A 26,373-nucleotide genomic window follows, 5' to 3' on the forward strand; every position below is an offset into this window, starting at 1 on the left:
AGACAGCCGGAAAGGCATACCAAGGACCAGTCACAGCTGCTTTTTGCACTTCCGCTTGAGGTCTGTGCGGGTTTGCGACCGTCCGACGCGTAGTCAGGATTTTTTTGAGAGACAGATTTTACGGTTGCAGAGGCTATGCATCAGATGCATAAATTGGCCTTTAGAGTGTCCCCTTTGGAGATGAGGCGCAGGACAGTGTTAGTTATGTTGGAAGTAAGTTACTAGAATGTTCTCCATTTCTACCATAGCTGCTGTTAGTGGCTATGGTAATCTTGTGTGATGTTTTTGTTGACCTGAAGACTCAGAGATCACCTGATGAAGGGAGAGGCGGAGGTAGAGCTATACCGATATAGACTCTTGTTTTATCCCGGTTAGAACTTACTTTTCTTTTTTTTTTTTTTTGATCTGCCTCCCACATGGGCAAATGGTATGGATGGTCTATCATTTTAGTCGAACAGAGTTAATGATCCACCACTGTTCTTGCTGGTTTATGCTCCGCCTCCAGCTACAGTACCTCTATACATAGACATGAAATGTATTGGCCAACATGGTTATCCCGTTTCGGCAACCGTAATCAGATAGAGATGAACCAGCATGGCGCCCTCTGGTTTGTGAACCTGGAAATATGTATTCGTGAACTTCTAATTCAAAGCTACAAGAACGCTTTCATATGCAGTGGTGTCAAAAGTACTCACATTTGTTACTTAAGTAGAAGTATAGATACTGCAGTTTAAAAACACTCTGGTAAAAGTTGAAGTATCAACTTGACCTCTTTGCTCAAGTAAAAGTGAAAAAGTATGTGCTCCAAAAACTACTTAGAGTACAAAAGTATAAATTAACCTTTCAAAAAAACAGCCAGATGCCACTATATGAATTGAAAGCAAATTATTTCGACTATTTTGAAAAATTCTTTGGGCCAAGGATGAGGGAGGTCTTGTTGGTCTCCGTCTCCTAATACGCTCTCGCCTGTGTCCGACCTTTCAGACATTTCAACATCTTTTTCTGAATACGACATTGTAGGATGGTATAGACGATTCACGTTTCCAGTTTGAAGAACACCTGCTTGATTCTAATGATTTCCTTTAGCTAGCCTGGAAGAATATGCATTTGTTTAAGCAATACTTGATTTTACCTCATTAAAACTAAATAATTTAATAATAATAAGTTATACCCTTCAAATAAGAGCAATTTTAGGGGAATTCGGAAAGCAATCAGTTGCACTCAATCTTATTTATATTGAAGTGGGCTAAATAAAAACATTTACGTCACAAATTTTCTGATCCTGTTTCTAATTAAATGTGAAGCTCAGGTATAATGGTCTTTCTGCATTAATCTCCCTTTTTTTGAAAAACTTATCAATTTAAGTTTTCCATTGAAACATAGTAAAACTGGGCACCATTGGAAAGGTTATAAATAATTTTGAGAGACAATATTTGTTATGAATTTTGTTGTCATTTGGTATTTTGCTTACAACTGCAAGCTGTTCACCCTCTTTAGCTTCATACCAGATTGAAGCATTTTTCACTTTCCAAGGCGATCTTACCAAAACCTAAGAGCCCCATCTACTCCCCTGCTACATGCACGGGCTTAGTTGTATAACTAATTGTTGAAAACAAACTTTAATTTTCATAAATTGCTCCTGTGAAGCTGCAACATGACATTGCTATTAAAGCTAATGGGGCGTTTTATATGTTAATCCTGTTCACTTCCTCGGAATCTAAATGTTTGCATGTAATTTCTTCCCGCAGCGATCCGAGGAGGCTCCTAGCAGGGATTTAGGTTTAATGCAGCGGAAATGCTCCTGCCAGTGGGTGTCGAAATGAGCTGCAAACAGAGCGTAGAGCAGTCCTCTCTGAAAATACACTGTTAAAGCTGTAGTGCCCAGGGTAGCGCTCAGTTTAAGGGTTGAGCTGTTGTTCTGTGGACTAAAACTAACTCAATAGATAAGATGCTGCCCACCTAAAGGCTCAACCATTCAACCCTTAGAAGAAAGTCAAGGACACAGGAGGCTCCCCTGTATTATGTTAAGCCTAACTGACAGGAGCAAAAAACTGTAGAGAACAATGGTGCAGGTGATGTGAAAGGTGAGCAGCAGAGCAGCTGTTTGCTCTCTGCTATGTGGCTTTAACTTGACTGGGCTCTGACCAAGATTAGATCTTATAAATCCAAAGACTGAAGTATTCTACCAGTGTAAAAAGTGAACACCTGCTGAATTAGCTCTTTGCTTTACTGGTTTGGGTTCTATTTTTTCTTAACATACTGATTAATGCTGAGCCCTGTTCAGAATCAACTTACTTTTTTCCCCCTTTACTACTTCACTGTCAAACTTGTTCATTACTTTGCCTATTTTTTAGGTTGGTGTCATAAAGTGTGTTAATTCGTATCACTGTTAAATTGTTTTTAGTGTTCCTAGCTGGGTTTAAAAGAAAGAAATGTAAATGCAAACAAAAACTGAAGCTGCTCGGTAGTTTGAAATTAGTTTTAATTGTTATATCGGTTCTGTCTTGATTGTACTCTTAATTGTAATTTCAAATTCCGTTTAAAGTAATAGATTTTAATTATATGTCTCTGGACCTTTACTGGGTGTTGATTTTCTTTATTTGGACACCACTGATTTTTAATTGGTTACCCCTGGTTTAATCTACATGGACAGCCTATTTAAATGTTTACGTTTCTCTTCTTTAAACAGTTTTGTAGAGAAAATAAAAGACCACATTTTTTTTAATCTGCTGTCTTGCTTGATTTGGCCTTTAATTTCTAAAACTCTGCCTCTTATTGGTTGAATTGCAGCTGATAAAGACTCCCTCCCTGAAAGCTCTGATTATCGCAGCACAGCTGAAACGTCAAAGGTGGAGCGGATTTAGACAGATTACAATGGGACCACCTCATGCAATACTTTAATACATAAAAATAATTGTAGGGGTGCTAAATCAATCTTCATCTTAATAAATATATGGAATCTTCTTCTTAAAAGACCGAAGGGAAGCACTCTGATTGTTTTAAGTTATTCTTCAGTTATAACTTTTCTGCTATGTAGCTTTGCATTTTTCCCCACATTTCCATTAGCAATAATTTTTTTAGACAGCAAAATGAGCAGATTTAAAATGACAGAGAATGAAGTTATCTGTACCCTAGAGGCCACTGACATTGTAGGGATATTATAAGCATGGAAAAGAACGAGAGAATTTGGACCAACTCCAACTGGTATCATCACCACAATGTTAACAGTAACTGAATTTTTTCTTTTTCTTTTACCAGTAATGTGCAGTTATAACAGCAACATGTTATTTAAAGTCATCTTCAGTAAAGTAGAAAAATAGCCTAATGAAAAGTTAGTTGATTTTTGTAACTCAATTCACTAAGTGAATCTTTCCATATAGTTGTAACTAAACTGTCTAATGTTGCGGCCTCTAAAGGTCTTGTTTTGGACTTTATTTGCGTCGAGGTCCGAGCATTGGCTTGGCCTTTGCAATACACTGATTTTTGTTTTTTTTTATTTCACATTTGCTGCTCTGTTTGGGATCAGCGTCCCAGTTTGAGTCAAGCTTCAGCTGTCAGACAGATGGCCTCAGATTTAACTGTAGAATAATTTGGTTTACTCAGGAAGCTCCTGTTCTCATGCGTTCAGTGACTGAGGCATGAAGCCCAGACCCTCTGGTTGACATTTCTCTCGTCCATCTCTGTTTGCTCTGTATGGTCCTTCTAAAGCGTTTTTGAGTCTATGAAAAACTGGAAGAAATGTTTTATGCTCAAATTTGGACACTGATCCTAAAGTTCTCTGGTTTGTTCAGGGAACAAACTTTTCAAGTTGTTCTTGTTTATCTTTGAATTAAAAACTTTCTAACCACCTTAGCATGCCCCTTCCATGGTAGGACCAGGGGAGGGTCCACAGACTATTTATAGATTGAAATAAGGCTCTGTTTTGTTTTTGTTTTTTACATTTTAGAAAATTCTCTGTCTGATAATTGGGGCGACACACAGAAATGTACGGTGGCCCTGAAGTGCAAACTGCAACTACAAATCTAAAAGCGCAACTACAGAAAGCAAAGCGCAACTACCGTATTTTCACGACCATAAGGTGCACCGTACTAAAAGGCGCAGTCTCAGTTATGTGTCCCATTTCTGTATTTAACACACACATAAGGCGCACCGGACTATAGGGCGCATTTTTTATATACAGGTACATGTCCTCTACTACCTTTAAATAGCTCTACTGTGTATTTTAAAAATACAGCGGGCCCAAAACTGAGTATGACTGTGCTTTATTCATGTATTTATTACAAAGTATTAATCAAACCTGCGAGCTGGCCATGAGACAGACACATCGCAGATGACACAGCGCTGTGATCACTCCTAAATTAACTTAAAATCCTGAAACCTGCCGACGGAATATGTTCGCTTTCATTGCCGGTATCCTGGTGCCTGCACTGTAAATTATTTAGATGAAAAACACCTGCCAGCCACCGCGGTGAGGCTGCTGTTGAAGGGATTTCTGCTGTCGGTGCACCGCTGGTATGTGGGGGTCTGAGCGCCTCCGACAGAAATAGATAATCTGGATGAACTGACTGCAATTAAGTTTTCAGGTGGCCTTTCTCACTTAAAAACATATTAAAACTACTTTATTCCCACTGATCACAGCAAATATAGCTGCAAGATTTAGATTATTTAGAGGAAAAAACACCTGCCAGCCACCGCGGTGAAGAGGAGGAGACCCGCCCAGAGGCTGCTGTTGAATTAAGTTTTCAGGTAGAAGAATAGAGCGGGAGCAAAACTGAGTATGTTTGTGCTTTATTCATGTATTTATTACAAAGTATTAATCAAACCCATCAAAGTCATCATCCTCTGTTTCTGAATTAAACAGCTGCGCTAAATCAGACATGACAGTTTCCATTCTTCGCTGTCAGAGTCACTTTCCGTGCAGCGCGGCTCCTCAGAAATAATGCCGGCTTTTGCGAAAGCTTGAACAATAGAGCCAGCAGACACTTTAGTCCAAGCATCTACAATCCATCCGCAAACGGTGGCGTAACTTGCCCGGCGCTGCCTTCCACTTATCCTGAAACTGTGGTCTCCGTCTGTCATCCATCGCTCCCACGCCGCTCGCAGCCTTACTTTGAACGGCCGCTTCACACTGATGTCGAGCGGTTGAAATTCCTTTGTCAGACCCCCGGGATAACGGCGAGCACAGCGTTCATTTGATTCACCTTTTTTTTTCACATCGGCTGTGAGATGGGCACGCAGCGATGGTGATGCGTGGAAAAAAGCACCTGGTCTCCTCACATACACCTGCCTTTCATCATCTCCTCATCCATCCAGCCCGTTTCATTTGCGTTAATATCATATGTCATCAGAGCGCTGTGTCTGTCTCGCTGTCAGCTCCCAGATCAGCTTCTCTGATTGGTTGATGCGGCGCGTCCAGCAGCAAAACTTCAATTTTTCCATCTCGAGCAGCAGCAGCGCGTTGGCAGATGCTTAAACGCTCCCGACGTGCTGCACCTGCAGCTCAAAACGCGCTGCAGGACCTTTTGCTGCACCTATACGCGCATCAACCATTGACTTTGCATGTAAACACGCTGCTTCTGCTGCACCTGCTGGGTCCGGTTCACACCGATGTCGAGCGGTTGAACAGCGAGCACAGCGTTAATTTGTTTCCCCATGTTTTTCACATCAGCTGTGAGATGGGCACGCATGGAGTTACATATTAACAGCGATAGTGATGAGTGGAAAAAAACCCCCTGGTCTCCTTACATTCAGCCACTCTTTCATCATCTCCTCAATGAGGTGGTCTCAAAAGTCGCAGTTACAACACACATAAGGCGCACCGCACCATAGGGCGCACCGCACATTTTGAGGAACAAAAAAGACGTTTAAGTGGGCCTTATAGTCGTGAAAATACGGTACATTAAGAAAAACAAAACTACATAAAGCAAAGCGCAACTACATTAAGAAAAACAAAACTACATTAACCTACCAGTGGGAAACATGAGACATCGCTGATTGGATGACGGCGCCGTTTGACCCTTGAACCGGAAGTAATTCTGCCTGCTGCGGCTTTTGAAAACATGGATATTGTCGGCACCCCAAACATAGCTACCGTTATCCAGGAATATTTTGAATCAGGACATACGTACAAGGTGATACTGGATATGCTCAAGACTAATCACGAAATTTCAGTTAGTTTGCGTACACTGAAGACACACTTAAAAGAAGCTGGACTGTTCAGACGACGCAACATCCGGTTCAAGGGTCAAACGGCGCCGTCGTCCAATCAGCGATGTCTCATGTTTCCCACTGGTACCTACTTTTTCCGGTAGGTTAATGTAATTGTGTTTTCCTTAATGTAGTTAAAGCTTTGCTTTATGTAGTTTTGTTTTTCTTAATGTAGTTGCGCTTTGCTTTATGTAGTTTTGTTTTTCTTAATGTAGTTGCGCTTTGCTTTATGTAGTTTTGTTTTTCTTAATGTAGTTGCGCTTTGCTTTATGTAGTTGCGATTTCCTTAATGTAGTTGTGCTTTTAGATTTGTAGTTGCAGTTTGCACTTCAGGGCCACCGTAGGAAATGTCACCTTCTAGAAATCTGCAAGCTTGCATAAAAAATTTCTCATAGGTAATTTGGTTAATCAGATTTCTGACGCACTGACATAAAACAGCAACCCTTACTGGATACCGAAACTATAGAATGAAAGGCTTTTTGTTTTTGCCAAAACTGTTTATCACCTTGCAGTTCAGGCTAAGAAATAAAGCTGTTCATTAAAATTTCATGATTTCTTTTACAAAACCTTTGTTTTGCCCTTAAAATAATATTCAATTGAGAAAACAACAAAGTTTGACTATAAATGAAATATTTAGTACATATAGTGTTTGGTTCATAGAACAAAAAAGTGTTTTTCTTAGTTATGTATTAAGGCTTATTCTCCTACACCTTAAAGTCACAGCATTTAGGTTCAATTGTATAAAAAGCTCTGCCCTGAGCTCTCTATGATGCTTTACAAGCAAAATCCAGTGCAGGTGGTTCTGATCTGTTCATGCATCCTAGTAATCTCTCTTCCAATAAAAGCACCACACTGACTTCGCCTTTAATTGAAAGAAGATATTTAAACTGTGAAATTCTTTTCTGTTTTAGGTCAGTTAAAATTACCCAAACTATTACTTATTGCTTAAAATCATGGGAGAATTCAACATCATATGGTTCAAGATGGAGACTGGTTCTACATCCCAGAGATAAATATGCATGGATGAAAATATGCAAATCAGCCCCAAATATAGGCAGAGGACCTTGTGAGGATGAGTGCTAAAGCTGATAAAAGAGTTATTATTCACAGTGAAGCACGTCCTGAATAAGAAAGATGCTAATGCTATAAAAGCAACATAAAAAGAGAAATTATAGTTTCCACGGGTACAGAGACTTTAATTATTCAGAGACAAGTGATGTGGCCTGATGAGACCAAAAATCAAGGGCTTGTTAAAACTGACCATGTGGAACAAGGAAGAAGAGTTATAACCTGAGAAAAAGGTTCCCACTGTGAAGTACGGCGGCGGGAGCATCATGGTGTGTAGCTTTAATTGTTATAGAAGTTGTGAAAATGTTAACATCTCAAGGTATCGGCCTTGTTAGAGGAATAAAGGCAATGTTTTAGGATGGAAGCTTTAAAGCCTTCATCTTATACTGGAGAAAGTTATGTCTTTAATGGAAGTTTACATTTTTATGATGGTTTTGGCGTTTAGCAAAAAAAAAAGCACAAACTGGATTAATGTCAGACAAATTATGGAGAAAAAATATTGTTTGCGTTTTTGCAGCACATGTGAATATTGAATTTCAGTTGTAAGATATAACTAAAGATTTTCTGTTTTTTTTTTTTTTTTTTTAGGCAGTAAAAGCTTACAAAGCAGCCATTCAGCAGACCTTGGACATCCTGTTTCTTAGCGGTGGGTCAGATTTCATAACGAGCTCTGACTGCGTTAGTCGAGACTCCGCCGACCGCACCCTCATCGCCTGGGACTACCACAGCACAGCCAAGATTTCTAACCAGATCTACCATGTAAGTAGCTGTGATGCTACATTCAGACCGCATGCAGCAGAAGCAGCAAAAAACACACGTTCTGCTTCATTTTTAATGCTTATACAAGTTTGTTCTGACGCATGGCTGAAGCATCTTTACTGCTCTAGCTGCGCAGTCGAAAAGTGGGTCTGATGCGCATTGGACGGAGCTACACTATCCTTTCTTTCCCTGTAACAATAGCAGCTATATTTGCTCTTATGAGTGGGTAAAAAGTAGTTTTAATTATGTTTTTAAGTGAGAAATTCCACCTCAAAACTTACAATCCGGCCTTCAAATATAGATTCATGTGTTCACTTCCTGATCTGGATCGATCCTTATAAAACTGGCAGATATTGACGGCAGCAGAGTTCTGCGACATTTTTTTTTTTACTAGTAATATCATTAACCATTATACACAATATACACTATTAATTGGATAATTTAATAAAAACTTTTAAGTTCTCCTTGTTCATTTTAGATTTTTTATTACATAAACTTATTTCGTCAACAGGAGCGTTACACGTGTCCAAGTTTGGCCCTTCACCCCCTTGAGGAATCATTTGTTGCCCAAACCAATGGGAACTACATCGCACTGTTCTCCTCACAAATGCCCTACAGAATGAACAAGAGGCGGCGATTTGATGGACATAAGGTTGGTAATTACCCTGGGCTGAGGGTGAAGGCGGCAGAACATGTTACTGCCAACAGTGCATGCACAAATATTCACACCCCTTCAACTCTTTTACATTTTAACACAAAATAACAACTAAAAAGCATTTTATTGGGATTTTTTGGCAATTGATCAAAACAAACAAGTGCCTGGTCAGATGAGACATAAATTCTTGAAAATGTTAATTTTGCACATTACCCTTAAGACACCTTCCCTCACTGTAAACATGATTTCGATAGCATCATGCTCTGGGAGTTGTTAGAAGAGTGGAGCTGACAGAACCGGTGGGAAAATGGATGAAGCTAAAAACAGGACATTCCTGGAAGAAAACTTGTTAAACTAGGGAAGTCATATTTACATTTCAAATAATTCTGACCTAAACATTTATATTAATGTACTCAAAAGATATTGGCTCTGTTCGAAAACCTAGGACGTGTCCTCCAAGGACGCGGTCTACCTAGACTGGATCCTTCGAAGTCCTTGAAAATAAGGAGACCGGAAGAGTTTAGGCTGCTATTTTCAAATTACTGTAAAAATGTCCATAGCTGCATATTGGTTATTTATTCTCCAGTTTTATATTGTTAAAACACTTTACAGGATTTTATTGTTTATATTTTAACTCTTCCCTATTATGTTATTCTTATACATTTTTCTAAGGTCCACATTTGTGTGACCATTTTCAATAATCTTTCTGCTGCTGTAAATTTGCCCATTGTGGGACAATAAAGGGATTTTCTATTCTATTCAATAAAAGGGGTAGAAAGATATAAGTAAATCTAAACAATGTATTTATAAAAAATATATCTGCAAAATCTCTAATATTCAACAACAAAAAATACGTAGTTAAGCATATTGTGCAAAACAGCAATAAAAAGATAAAAATCCTATCAGATTTATAGTCCCCCCCCCACCCTGCAGATATATTAGAATCTGTCCTTAAATTCCAGCCAAACCCATTTACACAGTAACTGATTAAAACCTTTAGATAAATCAAACATTACCGCCACATATCTGACTCAATAACCTTTAAAACAACTATTTTCATTCATTTCAGACAGAACTATTCAAAGACTGGATTATATTAAACTGAACTTCCAATTTTCACCACTGTTCGGCGCCAAGTAACCTTTCCTCTGATCACGGAGCAGCTTGGTCTCGCAATGAACCCTGGGTAAACCAAGGATACCGAGGATACATCAGACCCGTCCTTCAAATCGGGCTAAAAGAAGGACGCATTTTAAGGCCGCATAACGAGGACTCTTGGAATCTGACCAGACCTCGGCGCCGCGCTATGACGTAATCGGCCTTCGAATCCGGTCTTCTAAGGATGCGTCCTAGGTTTTCGAACAGAGCCATTGTCCCAAAAGTTAGAAAATTTCTATTTAAAAGAAAATCTTTTTTCATTATCTTTAGCCAGTTAGTTATATGTAAGCCTGTACACCTAAATTTTGCCAGTCATATATCAAAGGTCACCTGTCAATTGAATTGTTTTTGTCATAGCATCTTGATTCATATGTTGCAGCTAATATACGCAAGGGTTGAAATAAGAAATAAGAATAATTTACTTTACCATTGAGTTCCGTCCTAGTGTTCATGGGGATGGACGTCTGTGTCTTCGGCAGGCGTAGAGCTAACAGAACTGGCAGCGTTGCGAGGCAAGGGCTCAAACATATACGGCTGTAAGCCTTCTACACCAAACCAAGCTTCTGCCGCCCTGGCGTCCTCTTCCACAACACCTTTGTCCCCGCTTTCCTCCTCTAAATAAAAAAGTATGACTGAGGAGACTCATCCACGACCTCCGACACAAAACTCTCCTCCTCTTGCATGTTTCTGCTGTCCATAGCGTTTAAACCAGTGAGAAATTTTTTTTAAACCTTCAGTGATTGAGATCCTGAAGCCAAGCTTCCTGTCTGTTTGTCTGGCCAATAAGAAACGCCCCCTAATGCTGCCAAAAAGCACCATTAATACATAAACCACACTGAAAGTAATTTTTGACCCAAGAATTAGCTTAAGTTTCGATTTATAAAATTATTTATTGGTCATTATTCAGCATTTGATGTTTACTGATGGTCGTCGTGGCCTTTTTAAAAATTCACCATTTTAAGTAACCCCTAAATCCCTCAATCACTATATAGAGCGGGGACTATATAGTGCACTTTATAGTGAACCCAGTAAACTGACATTTTCTTACAGATCATCTCTATTTTTGCTCCCCCTTTGTCATAGGACTGCGCATCCCCACATCATGCATACGGCATCTTTATTTGTCGCCCCTGTGGCAGTGGACCACTGTCACAACAAATCCCATAATGTTTTGCGAAGAGAGCTATCACTAAGCATTCCAGGAGATACCTGCTTGTCTTGTGACCATGGATGATCATTACTTGTCAAGGTGCATTGTGGGAAATTTCGAATCCACTACATTTCCACCACTAGACGTTCGAACACTCATTTAAAATGGCATAACCACTATATAGTACCCTATATAGTGATTAAGACAGATGTTCGGACACAGCTAGAGCGCGGCTTTACGGCAGTCTGATCTCCTCTTAAACACCGGAGCTAACCAAGCAAGTTGATGTTACAAAACCAAAATGACCTTTGTTTGATCGGACATATTTTTGATTCTCAGATGTAGGATTTAAACTAGAGATGCGAATGCAGCCTTTTCTTTAAAAATAACTCCATAACTTCTCTGTCTGCTGGTTCAGAGTGATCTGCTATCAGATCCTAAAACACAGAGGAAAAATTATTTAATTTAGTGACAGTGCAGCGTTGCTAAATGCTTTTAGAGGCGCTAAACCTGGAAGGGATAGGTCTGGCACCCCTAGTGGATAAAAGTTATACGGCATGACTTTATTACCTCCCGTTTCTCTTAATGGGCTGCTCAGTGGAGTAGTGGGTAGCACTGCAGCCTGCTGCCTTACAGCAAGATGCTGTTCAACATGCTGTATGTTCTCTTCTAGGTGGAGGGTTATGCTGTTCAGTGTGACTTTTCCATGGATGGTTCCATACTGGCATCTGGGAGCTCCACGGGCACGGCCCACTTCTACGACTATCAGAGTACTCGCGTCCTGCATGCCCTCCAGGCTCACCGCCAGCCCTGCCTGAGTGTTTCACAGCATCCAGTCCTGCCTGCAACTGCAGCCACTTGTGACTGGGCGGGTGAAATAAAAATCTGGAACTGAGATATGAGTGTGAAAAAGTGTTCATATGTTTTTAACAATTATCTGTAAAATAAAAGGTTGAATGTTTAACTCTTCTTGAATATAAGAAATTATTCTTGATTATAAATATCCTTCTTTTCTTCAAACAGAGATTCATATTTGAATCGTCTTTTCATGTTATTTTGTCTGTCTGGATGCAGACCACAGCCCGCTGCTCTGTATAACGATCCCATATTTTAAAAAGTTTTTTAAAAGATAAAAGGCAAAAAAATTCAAATCAACTAATCAAACCAGTTATTTTTATCACATATTCTCTCTTCATACAGCTGACAGTTTAATGTGACATTTTTTTTTTATGATTAGCAGCTAAGAGCTCGCAGAGAGACAAGTGAAGACTTAAGAAAATTAGGCCATCATCCCTCAAAGATTTCCCAGTTTCCTTGAAAATCCTGGTAGTGAGAAACCAGGCAGATGAAAATATTCTTTAAATGTGTTTTTCCGATGTCTACTAATAAAATATGAGTCCATTTTTTATGCTCTGCTCTGTAATTGTTTATCTATGTTTAAAAGGTGAAAGTGACGCTGCTCTAAATGTAAAAAACAAATAGGTGAAATTATTTTTTCAGGTTAAATTAAAGCCGCCTGCAACTCGCGTGGCAGTGAAGAGAACAATATCCAACAAATAAAAGACAAAAAAAAACTTTAAGAGGATTGCTTCACAGTTCAGCAAATTTAGGATAAGGGACAATATGACTTTTTTAATCATTTGTAAACACTCAAAGGATTTAAAGTTATAAACATTCCCTATAATAAAAAGAACATATGTCAAAATCCTTCACGTAAGCATTTTAGGCTAAAATGAATTTGTTGAGAATTAATCATTATTACTTTCATCCACTAGGACGTCCGTATGAAAACTAGATATATGCTTCATCTTTGTCTCACATCAGAATTCAATAAGAATGTTTTCCTCTTTAGAAGCCCATCATTTTCTGATTGCTTAATTTGTTTGGCATGTGGAAAAATGGGGAAGGTTTAGTGGTTTGAGAATTTTTTTGTAATTTTCTTTATAGCTACAATGTGTCATTTTCAGTGACTGTTTGGGGAAGGAGGCCACGGAGATGACGTTTTTAAAATTAAAATGGGAGGCAGAGAAATAATGTTGACAAGGAATAAAGCGGGGAATGCTTTTAAGAGATTTGTGAGTGGCTTTTAAAAAACTGTGTTAATTTAGCCCTAGAAGGACTGTTTCGTATCCTACCTCCAGCACAGACATGGACGAGTTGATGCCTTCTCTCATCACAGTCCGCCGCTCAGTCCGCCCGCAGGCTTCTCTGATCTACTGCAGTCCTCAGTCCATTTCCAGCAGTTAGCCTCTAGATGCTAGCCTTGGCCAGCCGTCGTCTCGTCCTGCTCTGTCTCCCTGGTGGGCTTCTTCGATGTCATGTCATCCTACTCATGGTGAGCTGCAACAACTCTTCCCTGCCTTCGGACCTCTCTCCACCCAGCTGACTAATCTAATCATCCACCATTTTGCTTCAATCCTCCTCGGTTAGCCTCCAGATTGCCAAGGCCAGTTATAGCCTCTCTCTGGCCTTCAGCGGTCTGTTTACCCAGCAGTCTTCTCTTAGCTGATGCTATGCTCCTCAGCTGCTGCATCTGCTGCTGTGGTTTCTTAGCCACAGAGGGCAGTATAGCTGCAGGAACGGGGTGCTGAAGAAGCGCACAAGTCGCTATCGACACTGGTTTTAAGGACGCATGCACACAGCCTAATTCCAGCATGGATTTGTGTGTTTTATTATATGGGTTTGAGTCTGTATTTTCTTGTGTTAAATGGTTGGAAGAAACTTGTTTTATGTGAATAAAAATAACCATATTATAGTGTTACTACATTTAGATATCTGAAATTGAATAACGCCATCTATTAGACTGTTCAGTTTTTATTAGGATTTTGAAATGTCTACATTTCAAAATATACTTAAAAAAAACCCTAAACTAAGCTCTCATTATTTCAGCATTCAATAAAGAGAAATAATTTTCTATCCCAGCTGACCCAAAACAGGAAAGGTCTGATTTAATTTTAAACAGATAAAACAAAAGGCTATTACATTTTCTACAGAGTATTTGTATTTTGTTAGTTTAGCTGCAGCTTTGCCTTGACCTTGCCGCAGGAAATAAATGCTATTTCAAGTATTTTTTTCTTCCTCTGGCTAAAACATAAATCTCTGGCTTAATTTTACTGCAGTCCATATATTTTCTTTTCATGGAGCACATATATTGAAACTTACCGTGTACTATCTGGGCCTGTCTGTAGTTGGTGTTGCTTGAATGATGCAAATGTCATGGCCCACATTGGTATGATGAAAATTGTGGCATTTCAAAGTTAGTTTGGTTTTAACTTAAACTTTTAGCCCTTTCTGTTCACATTTTCCTCACCTTGGCAGAGCTAGTTCCCACGGTACTGCCAGCTCATCCTGGTTCTGGAGCTTTCTTAGCCGCTCTTCTCACACTGATTCCCTACTGCTCCTGTCACAACAACTGGCTATTTAACTCATAATGAAGGGGCATTTGCCGTTGGTGGCCGTAAGTCAAGTTTAGATATATAATTCTATAAGAAATATTTTATTAGTATGTGTAGGATTGTACATGGGCCTAACTTGCTGCAGTCACATTATAATGGCAAATGGCAATCACTCCAGTCACCAGTATGCGAGTTCTGCACTGCCAGAAACCACTACTATGTATTTATATATAGTGATTTCTAAGGGAAGGCAAACATAAAGATTGAGGTGATGATAATTGACATCTCTTTAATTATTACTCAATGCACTCTTAAATCCTAAATGATAAAATACTGTTAACAGCAAAACAGGTTTTTAAAATAGCTGGGTTAGAGAGACCGTAAAGAAGGTGCATTGCTTTTCAGAAGCATTTTCTTTAAAACAAATTAGTTCATTGCTGTGAAGTGAATAGAGAACAATGGATGATTATACAAATAAAAAATACGAAAGCATTGCATACGTTTACAACTACAAATCTTTTTGAGGTATGTTTATACCAGCTGGAGGCTTACATAGTTGCTCATTCTACTTTGGATAATTGATTTGATGTAGAATACCTGAATAAAATAAAATAAAAAAATATTTTTTTTTTCTTCCTTTTTTTTTATTAGATGAACTTCTGGACTTTGAATATGCAACTTTAAAATGCCTTGATCTGAAACTACTACATTGCACTTCTACTGGCTGCATTTTCCTGATGGAAAGCAAACTAACACGTTTTCCTGCAGGATTTCTAGCTCCACCCATCACCATAAAAAAAAATGCAACAGGTGGCCATGGTGTGTGTATGATCTACAATGATAGTGTGTACCGTGAATCGGACATGCAATGAGGATTATTATTATTCATAGAATACTTTATATAAACAATTATCTTACAGTGCTGAAAAAACAAAAGTAAAATTAAAGTTTAAAACTTGAAAAGCTGATTTTATCAGCTCCTCTTAGTAACTCTGTGACAGTTTCTAGTCCCCATCAGATTTAAAGTGAGGTTATGTTCGTACAGCTGGATTTACCTCCACGAACTTGACCCAAAATATTACAAACCAAAGTAGGTCCATAATAATTTAATGCAACATGATTGTGCTTCTTACAAAAACAAATAATAATTGTGCAATAGATATGCAAGTTTTTTTTCCCAAACATCCATCTTTATTAAGTAAATAAACATACAGCAAAAATATATAACCATGCATCAGACAAACATGTTGACACTTAGACGACGGGCCTGCAGGTCCTAGAACAGGGCTGGATGTAAGACAGAACAGAACTTCAGCCTTGTCATTCAGGGTCAAAATGCTCAATAAATAACATCAACTAAAACTAGATAAAAATAGTCATATAGGTATAACAGTTATATATGTAGTATCTGCTTTTATACATTGTGTCAACAACAAAGCTATCATCCCCGCTGTACAGTCTTGCGTTTTTCACCCGCTTCTGTTTTATGCACTAGTTTGGAAGGATGTTTGTGTCTCAGGGTCGTACAAAATCTTGAAAACAGCCTTTGAGCTTTTGAATCAGTCCTTAGATCTGGGTAAATTAAGGAGGTAGAGGCAAGGTCTTTTTAAAATAAAATCTGTCCATCACAGCTCAACACTACATGTCCATTAGCATTCCTTGGATCTGCAGAGGAAGAACACTCTAGCAGCGCAAATATTGTAACCTTGCCTCTTTGCAAAAAATGCTTAAATATGACTCTGGGGAATTGTTGGTGGATAGAAAAAAAAAACACCTGTCTGGGGCTCATTTTAAATATACCAGAGGGTCCATTAATTTTATGCACTCATCACTAGGAGAACATGCCTATGATGCTTTATAACTATTTGTGTGAAATATTGCAGGTGGTTTTTCACAGTGTTTCCTGTTAAGTAGCCTAACTGGGCATGCTGGTTTAAAGCAACACAGTGGAATACTCAGTCTGGTTTTTTTTCCAACTCTTTTTCAGGCAAAATCTGGAGAAAACTATCTGTAGAGGAAGGAAATGAAGAATCACATAAATGTTGCTGCGCTTCTTCTTGGGCTTAAAGTGGGCAGCTGTGTCATAGATGCTTTTTTAATAAAATCTTAAAAACAAATTTGCGAACACAGGTCTTCGGTCTGATCCTTCAAAAATATACCTTGTGTGTGCTAACAGACATAAGGAGAAATGAAGGACTGATGATGTTTAACACCCAAATATACAGTATGTACACAGCATTTTGGAGTCTAAAAAGGAAACCATTCTGTTTGTCTGGTGAACAAGGTTAAGGCAAAGTGTCCTGGTTTAACTACTGCACTGTTCAGCCAGCCAGTACGCGTTTTATTTTGATAAGAAAATATGAAAAACTCCAGCTGTATAAAATCAAACCCATGGAGCTGATATTTATGCTCCTACTGTGCTATTATGGTTATTTTTTAAGATAAAGCCAGGTATTTTTACACTATTAAAATACATTACTATCATTGCCTGGCTATACGTCAGACCTTCTACCACTTTATCTCATTTAGGATATCCATAAATCATTTCTATTTCCTGAATTTGATGACATGTAAATGAATTTCAAAATACACTTAAAAAAAAAACCTAAACTAATCTCTCATTATTTCAGCATTCAACAAAGAGGAATCATTGTCTCTACCAGCTGACCCAAAACAGAAAAAGGTCTGATTTAATTTAAAACGGAGGAAAAAAAATGGCTATGACATTTTCTACAGTGTGTTTTTATTTTGTTGGTTTAGTTGCACAGTACAGTTATTTCTATAAATGGATGAATTATCTGAGTAGTGTTTTTATCATTTTATTTATAGTATCAACTATATATTCACACATAAGACAAGTGAGATTCTTAGAGTATTCAAATATCTAGTCAAGTTTTAAACGTAGCTTGAATAATAAATGTAGTTTATGTATAATACATTGAATTTCCAATAAAGACCGCTTTTGCCTTGCTCTATTTTTCAAAACTTACAGGTAATGTCTGCGTGAAACAAGTCAGCCTCTGTATTTGTATAATAAAATGTACATTTTTTTAACAGAGAGAGATATATTTAGTGCTGTAGAGTTTGTTGACTGCAAGCTAACAGTAAGTAGCAGACTTCATAACACATGTTGGCCATTATTATCACTTCAGGGTTTTCAAAAGGCAAATATGTACCAATCATAAAACCCATTAGGAAAGAAGAGTAAATCATGACCAGCTTACTAACAAGAGTGTTAATTTTGAGATCAGTTTTAGGCACCAAAACCTCCTTTGTGACTCCTAAAGTTGCCTATTCACGTGAATTTCTATGCCAGTAGCTCACTATGGTTGCATACAAAGGCTTTCTGATTAACTTATGTGACTCTGTTGGCTAATTAATATTGTATTTCTTTGTTTTACACCTATTTGCCCTATTTCTAAACTTAATTGTTTTGAGTATTTATCATAACAAGACCACATGGAGGCACATACCTGCAACGAGTAAACAACGAGTAAGCAAGAAATTAACCGAGCCAAGTGACTTTCAGTGAAGGTATGAAGACGAAAAATGTGGAAACGTGTAACAAAAAATATTAGATGCCAAAATCGATAAGAGATAAGTAGCTTGGAACACAGTATGAACATTGGTGTTCAATGAAGTTGGAGCTAAAGCCTTGGAAGCTGTTAAGTTGATGGAAATGTGACTAAGTACTGCCAGCAGATGGCGATGGTGGGCAATGTTTTTTTTTTTTTTTTTTTTTTGCTGATTGCGATGCAAAAATTCTTCCAGGCTTTAACATAATTAAGTAAACACTATTGGGATTAGAGCTTGGTGTATATTGCTTAATTTTAACATGACTGCATGTTTTTTGGTGGCCGTCATAGTAAATGACAGGGCCCCTATCCAAACAGAAGGAGATGATCATCTGGAAATGGTGAAGTATACTGTAACTGAAAATATCTTTTTAATCATAATTTCAAGTAAATGTGTAGCCGCTCATGGCCAACATTGAAAAAGGATGAACTGTGCACTTTTGATTAAAAATCCTAATGGAGATAGCTGAGGGATCTGGTGAAGAGTATCTGTTTTTCACCATCCAATAAAAATAGATATTTTATGAAAATGTATACTTTTTGTCCCAGCAAATAAACACTTGCAGCAGTGAGATTAATTTCAGTTGTTTGCAACAACTTCAAATTCTTGTTTTACCAAGAATTTTTCTTTTTACATCTTTTGTTTTATTATGTCTTTAATAAAACTTAAATAAAAGCACTTTTCTCCATGTCTGAGCCAAAATTAGGGAAGGCAGGAAAGACGACAGGAAAGTGTTAATCCTTAAGTGGTCTTTGGATGAATGAGTAGTTAAGCTTCCCTTCAAGCCACCATATTTGTAGCACTGGCCTGAAGGGGTTTTTGTGTGTGTGCGCGTGTGTGTGTGGAGGGACGGGTGAGCACATTGATTATTGTCATGGGTTGACAGATTACACAACGACTCGTGGAGTTCCAGTATAATAACAGACAGTGTTGTTTTAAAAGCTATATTACTGTAAAGCAATTAATCCCAACTTAAACACTAATGACGTGGACAAAAGCTAGACTTGCACAATTACTGCATGTTGATGCATATTAGAATAACAGTTCTTGTTATGACCGGAGCAGAAAGTACAATGTCTTTCTGTCTTATTCTAGAATATCAGTGTTTTGAATTAAAAGTTTCTGATGATATTGGTGATGATAAATGCCCTTCAAACAGGAGTTTATATCAATTTGCTTACTGTGCTAACCACATAATGGTGGTGCTAATTAAAATCCTCATTACTGGAAAAGCAAACTATTACATTTTCTTTAAAGATGGTATCAGATTGCTACAGTATATCAAGATGCACAATAGAAAACATGTTACAGACTGCATGAAGCGTGCCTTGGCTAAGATACAAAAAGGGACAACAGCTTAACATCCCATCACAAGAATGTGTTTGCTTCAGGGAAACATACAGTGCAGTACAGTACAGTTTGGAGTCATCACCATCAGCATGCATAAACTGAAACTGCTTGTCTGCACTCAGTTGAGCAGCGTACCGTATAGCTGTGCCTTGGTTAAACTGTCCTTCCTCGTCAATCCTGTGCTTCCAAATTTTTTGTATCTCGGAGAAGTTTTCTTCGGGAGTGCAGGACCTGTGCTGAGGGCAGAACTGGAGCTAGGGCGAGGTCGGATGGTTGGCCTTGGGGCTGGATAGTGCTGAAGACTTGATGCCTCCAATGAGCTGTGGTGCAAGGACTCAGCCGAGCTATCCACGCCCAGGTTTACATAGTCCTTCTTGGTACTGTTAGCCGATGTTGCCCCCCCACTGCTTTCCTTGTCTTTAGAGCTCCCAGAGAGGAACAGACTGCCCTCTGAGTCTTGACTGTCATCCTTTGCTCGATACAATGCAGATGTTTTCTCAGACCTACGATGCTCTTTAGGTTTGGGATTTTGGCTTGGTGACGGGGAGCCGACAGAAAAACAGTGGTCAAGGACATGGCCGTGGAAGACATCATCACCTTCTTGGAAACTGCTGTAGAGAGACTCTTTGTGCTTACTTGATGGGCCCATGGCAAATTGTTGCTCAGAGAAGCTGTACGGGGAGATTCGGCCTGCCATGTTGCGATAAGAAGAGAAACTATGGATATCCTCAACGCTGAGCTGTTTCCAGCGGATACTTAAGTCATCCTCAGGGACCTGTATGTCATTCCGGCTGTCCAAAGCTCCACCTTGGGCCTGGCCCAGTCCTGCTGTGGACCCCATGCTGTGGGAGGAGGCAAGGCGAGGGGAGCTTGAGTGGTATGGTTCACTGAAGCATGAAGCTGTCCTTGTGTACGATGGTGACATGCCCTTTTGGGGACTTCTAGTGCTCACCAATCGCTGTACGCTGTGTGACTTGGAGAAGCCAGGATTTTGTTTGTCATATGAAGACAAGCTCTTGTGGTCATAGTCCCCACTTACACCATCTCGCCAGTCCATATAAAGACCCTGATGGGAAGAGGATAAGGCGCTATTGGTGGTGCGCCCACCCCCTCCACTGACTGTCCCCTTCTCATCTGATGCAAGGCTAAAGCTGGAGTACGAACTAGAGGCAGGGAAACTGCCAGTGCCAAACTCTTCATGGTGGTGAAAAGACGATGGGGGATCATGGTGGGAGAAACTACCAGACTGAAAAGGATCATCATCTGGGTTACTCTCTAAGGAGGTCTGAGCATGCAGCTGAAGCAGCCCAGTGTCATGGAGGTCAACACTCTGCCTTCGTTCTGTGTCTTGCCATCGTTCGGGACAATACAGGGCTGTGTCGCTGCAGTACAGGTCAGATGATTTGTATGAAATGCGGCGGTTTAGGTGATCATTGCTTCCTGTTCCTATTAAAAAGTCTCCATCCTGAACATGGGAGCTTGATGAGCATGTTATAGGGGAGTCACTTCCTGGTTCAAGCTTTTCCAGGACCTTGGCAATAACTGCTGTCGGCACTTCTTCAGGGTAATTGGGGTGACACATTGCTATGGTGGCTCCTCTACCTCGACTATGTTTCTCCATGTAGGAGTTGATGCGTTCCTGGAAATCCAGAGGCAACTGGGGGGGGGAAGAGAAGCCAAAAAAGGGGGATATGTAAATGAAACTGAGATGTTAAAACAAAAGTTGACATGGAATGGTTAGAGATTATTTGGTATTCTTAGAGTTTAGAGAGGTAAATCTCTCTTATTTTCCATAAGAATTGTACTTTTGTTGCCTGTACTATGCGTGTTATTAATGTTTAAGCTAAGATAATGCTGCAAATAGAAAAGGAGATTGTTCAAGTCTTTTCAAACGTTCTATTTCTTTCTCTGCTTGCCCTTAGGTGGAAAAGGGATATGTATTTTCTCTGAACTAACTATATTGAGAAAAACCACTACTTCAAATTATGGTTGAGTACTTTGTAGCTAATGAATTGATTGGGATCGCCACACCAATACCCCCCCCCCCTCCTTTTTAAAAATAATTTCATCTTTTCTTCTCTAAAGCTTTATAGCCTTCTCATTCAATCAAAACGCCCTCACTCCCAATCTGATTTTTTTCAGTCTTTTTTCCTCTGTCTACCTCCAAGCAAAAAAGAAAAAAACCTTAGATATCAGTTCCATAGAGACAGACTCATATTCAAATTAAACCTGTGGTCTAGGTCTCCAGCTGGGAATAAAAAAACTGTCTTTCTTGGCTTTGTTAAGAAATAGAAGCTTGTGCTTGCATGAAACAAGCTGCCTGTTTAAAGTTAGAGCTATTTTTAGTAGCTATTGACTCGCCTACAGGGAGCCGAGATGGAAAGTAGGTGAGGCTTTGAGCGAGCAGCGTTATGATAATGTAGTTTGCGCTGCAAGTGAGCTAACTCAGCATTTGCTCCAATCTAAATCACATCTTGATTAACAATAGCAATGTTTCGCAGTGTTAGTCCAGCTGGAAAATAGCAGGTGACAATAAAAATGAAACATCTATTTTGTTATTTTTAAATAAAGCTGTAATTAAACAGTAGTTGAACTGTTTAGTCAATTAGATTGAACACTGTAAATGTTTCCTATATGTGCCAGTTACTAACTGGATCATGCAATGTCAATAACCAGAGTTCATACACAGTGTTAAAAAGTGTGTCACTGGATTTAAGTATTTTCCAGGTCTGGATTGTAATGGAAGATGAAAAGATTTTAAATATACTGAGGTTGTTTCCTATCTCTTTTATCAGTATGATAGAAATCCTATTTTTCTTTCCAAAAGCTGCTCCAACCAGTGTGTTTAAACTAGTAAATAATTAAAAACCTACACATGCATATAGAAAGTTAGTATAAAGCATTTAATATGTTGGTTCTTTAAGACATTTTTATGTGTTCAATATATTTTATTTACCTTTTTTACTATTAAGCATTTATATTAATTTAACTTTCATCTGATTTCCAGATGTTTTAATGTTTCCCTGAAATGCCGGTTTTGGTTAAGGCCAAACATTTCCTTTGTTTTGGGGTGTGTACCTCTTTAAATCCCTCATAAAACTCCTGCAGTCTTCTGTCTTACTTCCACATTCCGGAGCATCAAACTACATATGTGCGGTTTAAACAGGAAAAGCATCTCTAAAATTGCTATCTGTCTAAATATGCTACCAAAAAAAAAAAAAATTATATTTACAGCTTGATCACATTGAAAAGTCCAGTGAGACTCTGATTTATATGCACACAATGGAATAAAAATGGACAAAAACCTCTGAATGTTTGACATAATTTATTAATGTATCATTTTAGGTTATATGAACCCTGAAAAATAATGGATATGTTTGTTCCTTTAAATATTTTGGCAGCACAATGAACTATAACCTTACTCGTGATTCCATGTGGCTTCTGCATGTTCTCTCTAGTTGCTTAGCACCATTTTCTATCTGCGTCTACACTGAAAAGAATGGTACTAGTAGAGCAACAGCACTTTGCTGGCGTTGAGTATAGAAATGCTTCCCCCCAGACACTCAGAAAGGGTTATCAAGACAAACAGCCAATTAAAATGTTTAAATCAATTTTTGAATCCCTAGAGGTAATTCCTCTTGCAGCCCACCACAATTAAGAAAAAAAAAAAAAAAAAAAACATAAGCAGCATACTGCAGCAGACTGCTTTATTACAGAAACTCTCCATTTTGACTGCTAGATGGTCTTTGCAAATGATTTAAATGGACGTATAAATGTCAATTTGTATGGTAAGGAACAAATTAACAGGACTTTATCAGATTTGTATTTGTTCATTTTTTAAACCCTTATGTTTCATTATTCCTCCACTTTGCAGTTTCTAATAATCATTTTAAAATGTATAACTCATTGTAGTTTGTGGCTTTAAAGTCCAAAAAAGTATTTTGAATACTTTTGAGGTCACTGTATTCTACAAAAAGAAAAAAAAATCAAATGGTTAGTTGATGTATAGATATCAGATATGTTGTATAAGAGCTATGAAGGGGAAATAATTAGATCTAGTATTCAAGGAGAGCTTAAGCACACACTCGATGTTTACCTACTTTGCAAGACCTTGTTTAAGTTTCTTCCATTTTTTTTTTTTATCAATAGATGTATCTAATATGAGATATTGAAATTAGATATTTGCACAGCTCTAGACAGTTATCAACCTTCTTTCCCTTAAGGTATTTTCTTGTACATGTCTCCTTGTACATGGGACGCTGTCTCTAACCAGCCTTTATTTGCTCATTCATTATGCACAGCAGAGACAGACAGCACTTCAGACAGCAGACCTCCATCAGTCTGACTGAAGAGGCCATGAGCCCCGTGGCCCCATCTCATTGTGAAATCCACTCATCAAGGTTTCAATTTAGCCCAGCAACTCTTTCTCTAGATTACAAGCATTGCAGACAAACAACTTCAGACTGATTTGCACACCAATTAGAAGCTATTAACTAACATTTAAAGAATTTTATTCATTTTAGAACTTTTTTAAAGTTCCCATTAAAGCCCCACAGTGCTGTCTTGATGCATAGATTGCATGATTGTGTGTTTGTAGCAGCAGTGTGAGAAAGCTCACCTCAGACAACTTGTGTGCTCTGTAGTGTGACTTGGAGCAGTGCAGCAGGTGGGCGGCCAGATTGCAGTCTTTCCTGTACAAGTCCTGTTAGAGAAACAAAGATGATCCTCCGTCAAAGAAAATACAGATTCTAACAGTTCAATGGTTTGTTGAGTCTCCTAAGGGTTTACATCCCCCCAGGGATTTGCAACCCTTTTATTCTTTAATAAGAATTACTAAAGGCTTCAAGCTTTTAAAAAGTTGCATTTAAGCAGATGTTTAAAATTATATATATGGCTGAAGTAACAAATATCTAAGGATTAAAAGTCTCAGCTTAACCATTTATTTAACGTACAGGGCATTCAACTTCACCCATCTTGGTCATCATGTGCATTCCGCACAAATTTGAAAGCAGGAGTGAGATACAATTATTATTATTTTTTTTTACTACATTGAAATTTTAAATTGTTAAAAAAATTGTACAAGAAAAAGTTTTTCTTCGCCTACATATTTTGTGCTCCTCTTGATTCTAAAAATGGGGTAGGGGACATTGTTTACTCCTGCTTTATGGTACAAATGGGTAGACAGGTGGGTGTGGCCAAGGCTGCTTTTGAGTAAAAGTCAGTGGATGTTTGTGGCCTTATTAACATTCGTATCAAATTGAAAGAAAAAAGTGCAGTTGGCTTAAATAATTTATTAGTGCTTTTTCTTTTAATGAAGGTTATTATTTCTTTGCTTCTTTATTTAAAGGGCTTACCTTACTGAATATTTCAACCTTTATGTGTCGACAGAATAATAATAATGAAAATAAGAATAATACATGTTTATAAAGCACTTTTCATGGCAAGGAATCTGAGTGCTAACTTGCCAATCTGAAATCCCCAAAATGATTTGGAGATGCTTAAAAAAGCGAAAATTAAATCAGCTGCTGTTCTTTAACCCTTCGGATGGTCTAGCATGCCGTATAAAACTGTATAAAACAAACAGAAAATAATTAATAACTAAAAGACTTTATGTCTCTTTTTTGTTCTGTTAGTCACAAGGAGAGAAATTAATAATATAGGCTCAATAATTTACAAACACATACGCATGCATCCCTAATAATCTTTAAAAACACCCAAGAGAGCGGAAATGAAACCACATAGTTCCTCTAGATATGAATCCTCACACATTCAGCTGAATATTGACCCTCCACCTGATATGATAAGTTCCTGTAGCCAAAAAGACAGATTCAGCTGTTAAGCCTGGTAGTGTAACATCACGTTTATGGGTCTGCTCTGCTGTACAAAGATAAGGAACAGCACACATAGTTCTAAACATATTAAAAGTTTACAGTTGAAGGCTTCTAGCTGGAGAACACACTTCCAGCTCCAAAGCATAATGAGGTGATAAACATGTTAATGCTCCATTTGGCTTCCAGTGGTATGCCTGGATTTATCAAAATGGGTAAATGATAAAGAAGAAAGAATATGTACAACTTCTTCAGTTTGGCCGCAAATCAAGAGCTGGATGGTTTACATGCTGATAGCATCATGCCGAGGGTCTGAAAGTCATGCAGTGCACAAACTGGATGAATTCATGCAGAACGAAAACTGCCTCCACCTTATTTTCTCCTCTTCTAATTTAGCAAACAATAAACTGTAAATGTCTGAAACTTGAATATTGTTAAAGAAAAATGATTATTTTTTAGACTTTAATACAGTTAATCTTATGGCATGTGTAAACACTCTCACTTGAACATATTTCTTAATTTTGAACAAGGCTGTGTTAATGATTTAAAACTACTAATGGATAAGTATTTAGACCACCAGCCCATAGAATGAGTATCTCCTGGGGGGTGAATAACAGTTAAGCCTGCAGGAGAGATTTCTGCTTGGTTTACAGAAGGTCAAAAGTGAGGCCCCCCGCATTCCACAAGCTGTCTGTGAGAGCTTATCTTGTGTTTTATGACTTTAGGAATGCTAGATGCCAGGACAAGCTTTCCGCCTTTTCTTGTTAAAACAAAGAAGCAAATGACCCCAGATGTTTGCAGTAAATTAGGTGAAGCTCAGTGTCAGAGATGGCTCTGGTTGGAGGACCGAGGGCCAGCCCTTTTTGAATGGATTAGATACAAGAGGATAAAGCTTTCTAAATAGAAGTTACAGATCAGATTTTGCTCTTGCAAACTCTCCAAAGATGTCTTGTACGTCTTTGCTTTCTTTCCTCCTATGTCAGGTAATGGAATGTATGTCTCTGTTGTTCTGCAGTTTCTGGTGTAGGCTTGTGCATTGTCTTATTTCTAAGTGTATGCATTGTCTTATATTGGATTAAACTCTGTAATTCTGTGATGTCAACATGCCTTGCTGATTTTCATAGTGACCACACGCAGCTCGCCGAGTGGACCTGGGGAAGGGAAGAATCAAAAGCCAACCTTTTTCCAAAGTTAACTATGTTAGAATATTTTCTTCCTTTACAATTG

General features: G+C 38.4%; 2 protein-coding genes across 2 annotated transcripts in view; one reads left to right on the forward strand and one right to left on the reverse strand.

The window, feature by feature from the left end:
• Positions 1-11,961, forward strand: part of wdr25 (WD repeat domain 25) — a 42,346-nt gene extending 30,385 nt beyond the window's left edge. Inside the window, exons 5-7 of the mRNA XM_038278183.1 lie at positions 7,864-8,034; positions 8,546-8,686; positions 11,671-11,961. Coding sequence (XP_038134111.1) covers positions 7,864-8,034; positions 8,546-8,686; positions 11,671-11,892 — 534 coding nt within the window. The 3' untranslated portion in view covers positions 11,893-11,961. The remainder of the gene's footprint in view (positions 1-7,863; positions 8,035-8,545; positions 8,687-11,670) is intronic.
• Positions 11,962-18,113: 6,152 nt separating this feature from the next.
• On the reverse strand, positions 18,114-24,309 carry LOC119778772 (brain-enriched guanylate kinase-associated protein-like). The gene is made up of 3 exons (XM_038278144.1): positions 24,271-24,309; positions 23,937-24,020; positions 18,114-20,975 (listed from the first exon to the last, which is right to left on the reverse strand). Exons 1-3 carry the CDS (start codon positions 24,307-24,309, stop codon positions 19,437-19,439), a joined length of 1,662 nt encoding a protein of 553 aa, XP_038134072.1. The 3' UTR covers positions 18,114-19,436.
• Positions 24,310-26,373: the final 2,064 nt, after the last annotated feature.

This window comes from Cyprinodon tularosa, unplaced genomic scaffold, assembly GCF_016077235.1.
Source record: "Cyprinodon tularosa strain WSP-4 unplaced genomic scaffold, ASM1607723v1 ctg139, whole genome shotgun sequence".
NCBI lineage: Eukaryota > Metazoa > Chordata > Actinopteri > Cyprinodontiformes > Cyprinodontidae > Cyprinodon > Cyprinodon tularosa.

Excerpts from the sequence above, each read along its gene's own strand:
- LOC119778772 (XM_038278144.1), bottom strand. The coding sequence starts at position 24,309 with ATGCACATGATGACCAAGATGGGTGAAGTTGAATGCCCT. Across the intron at positions 24,021-24,270 it reads TGGGTGAAGTTGAATGCCCT|GACTTGTACAGGAAAGACTG; the intron begins GTACGTTAAATA and ends TTTCTCTAACAG. Across the intron at positions 20,976-23,936 it reads GAGCACACAAGTTGTCTGAG|TTGCCTCTGGATTTCCAGGA; the intron begins GTGAGCTTTCTC and ends TCCCCCCCCCAG.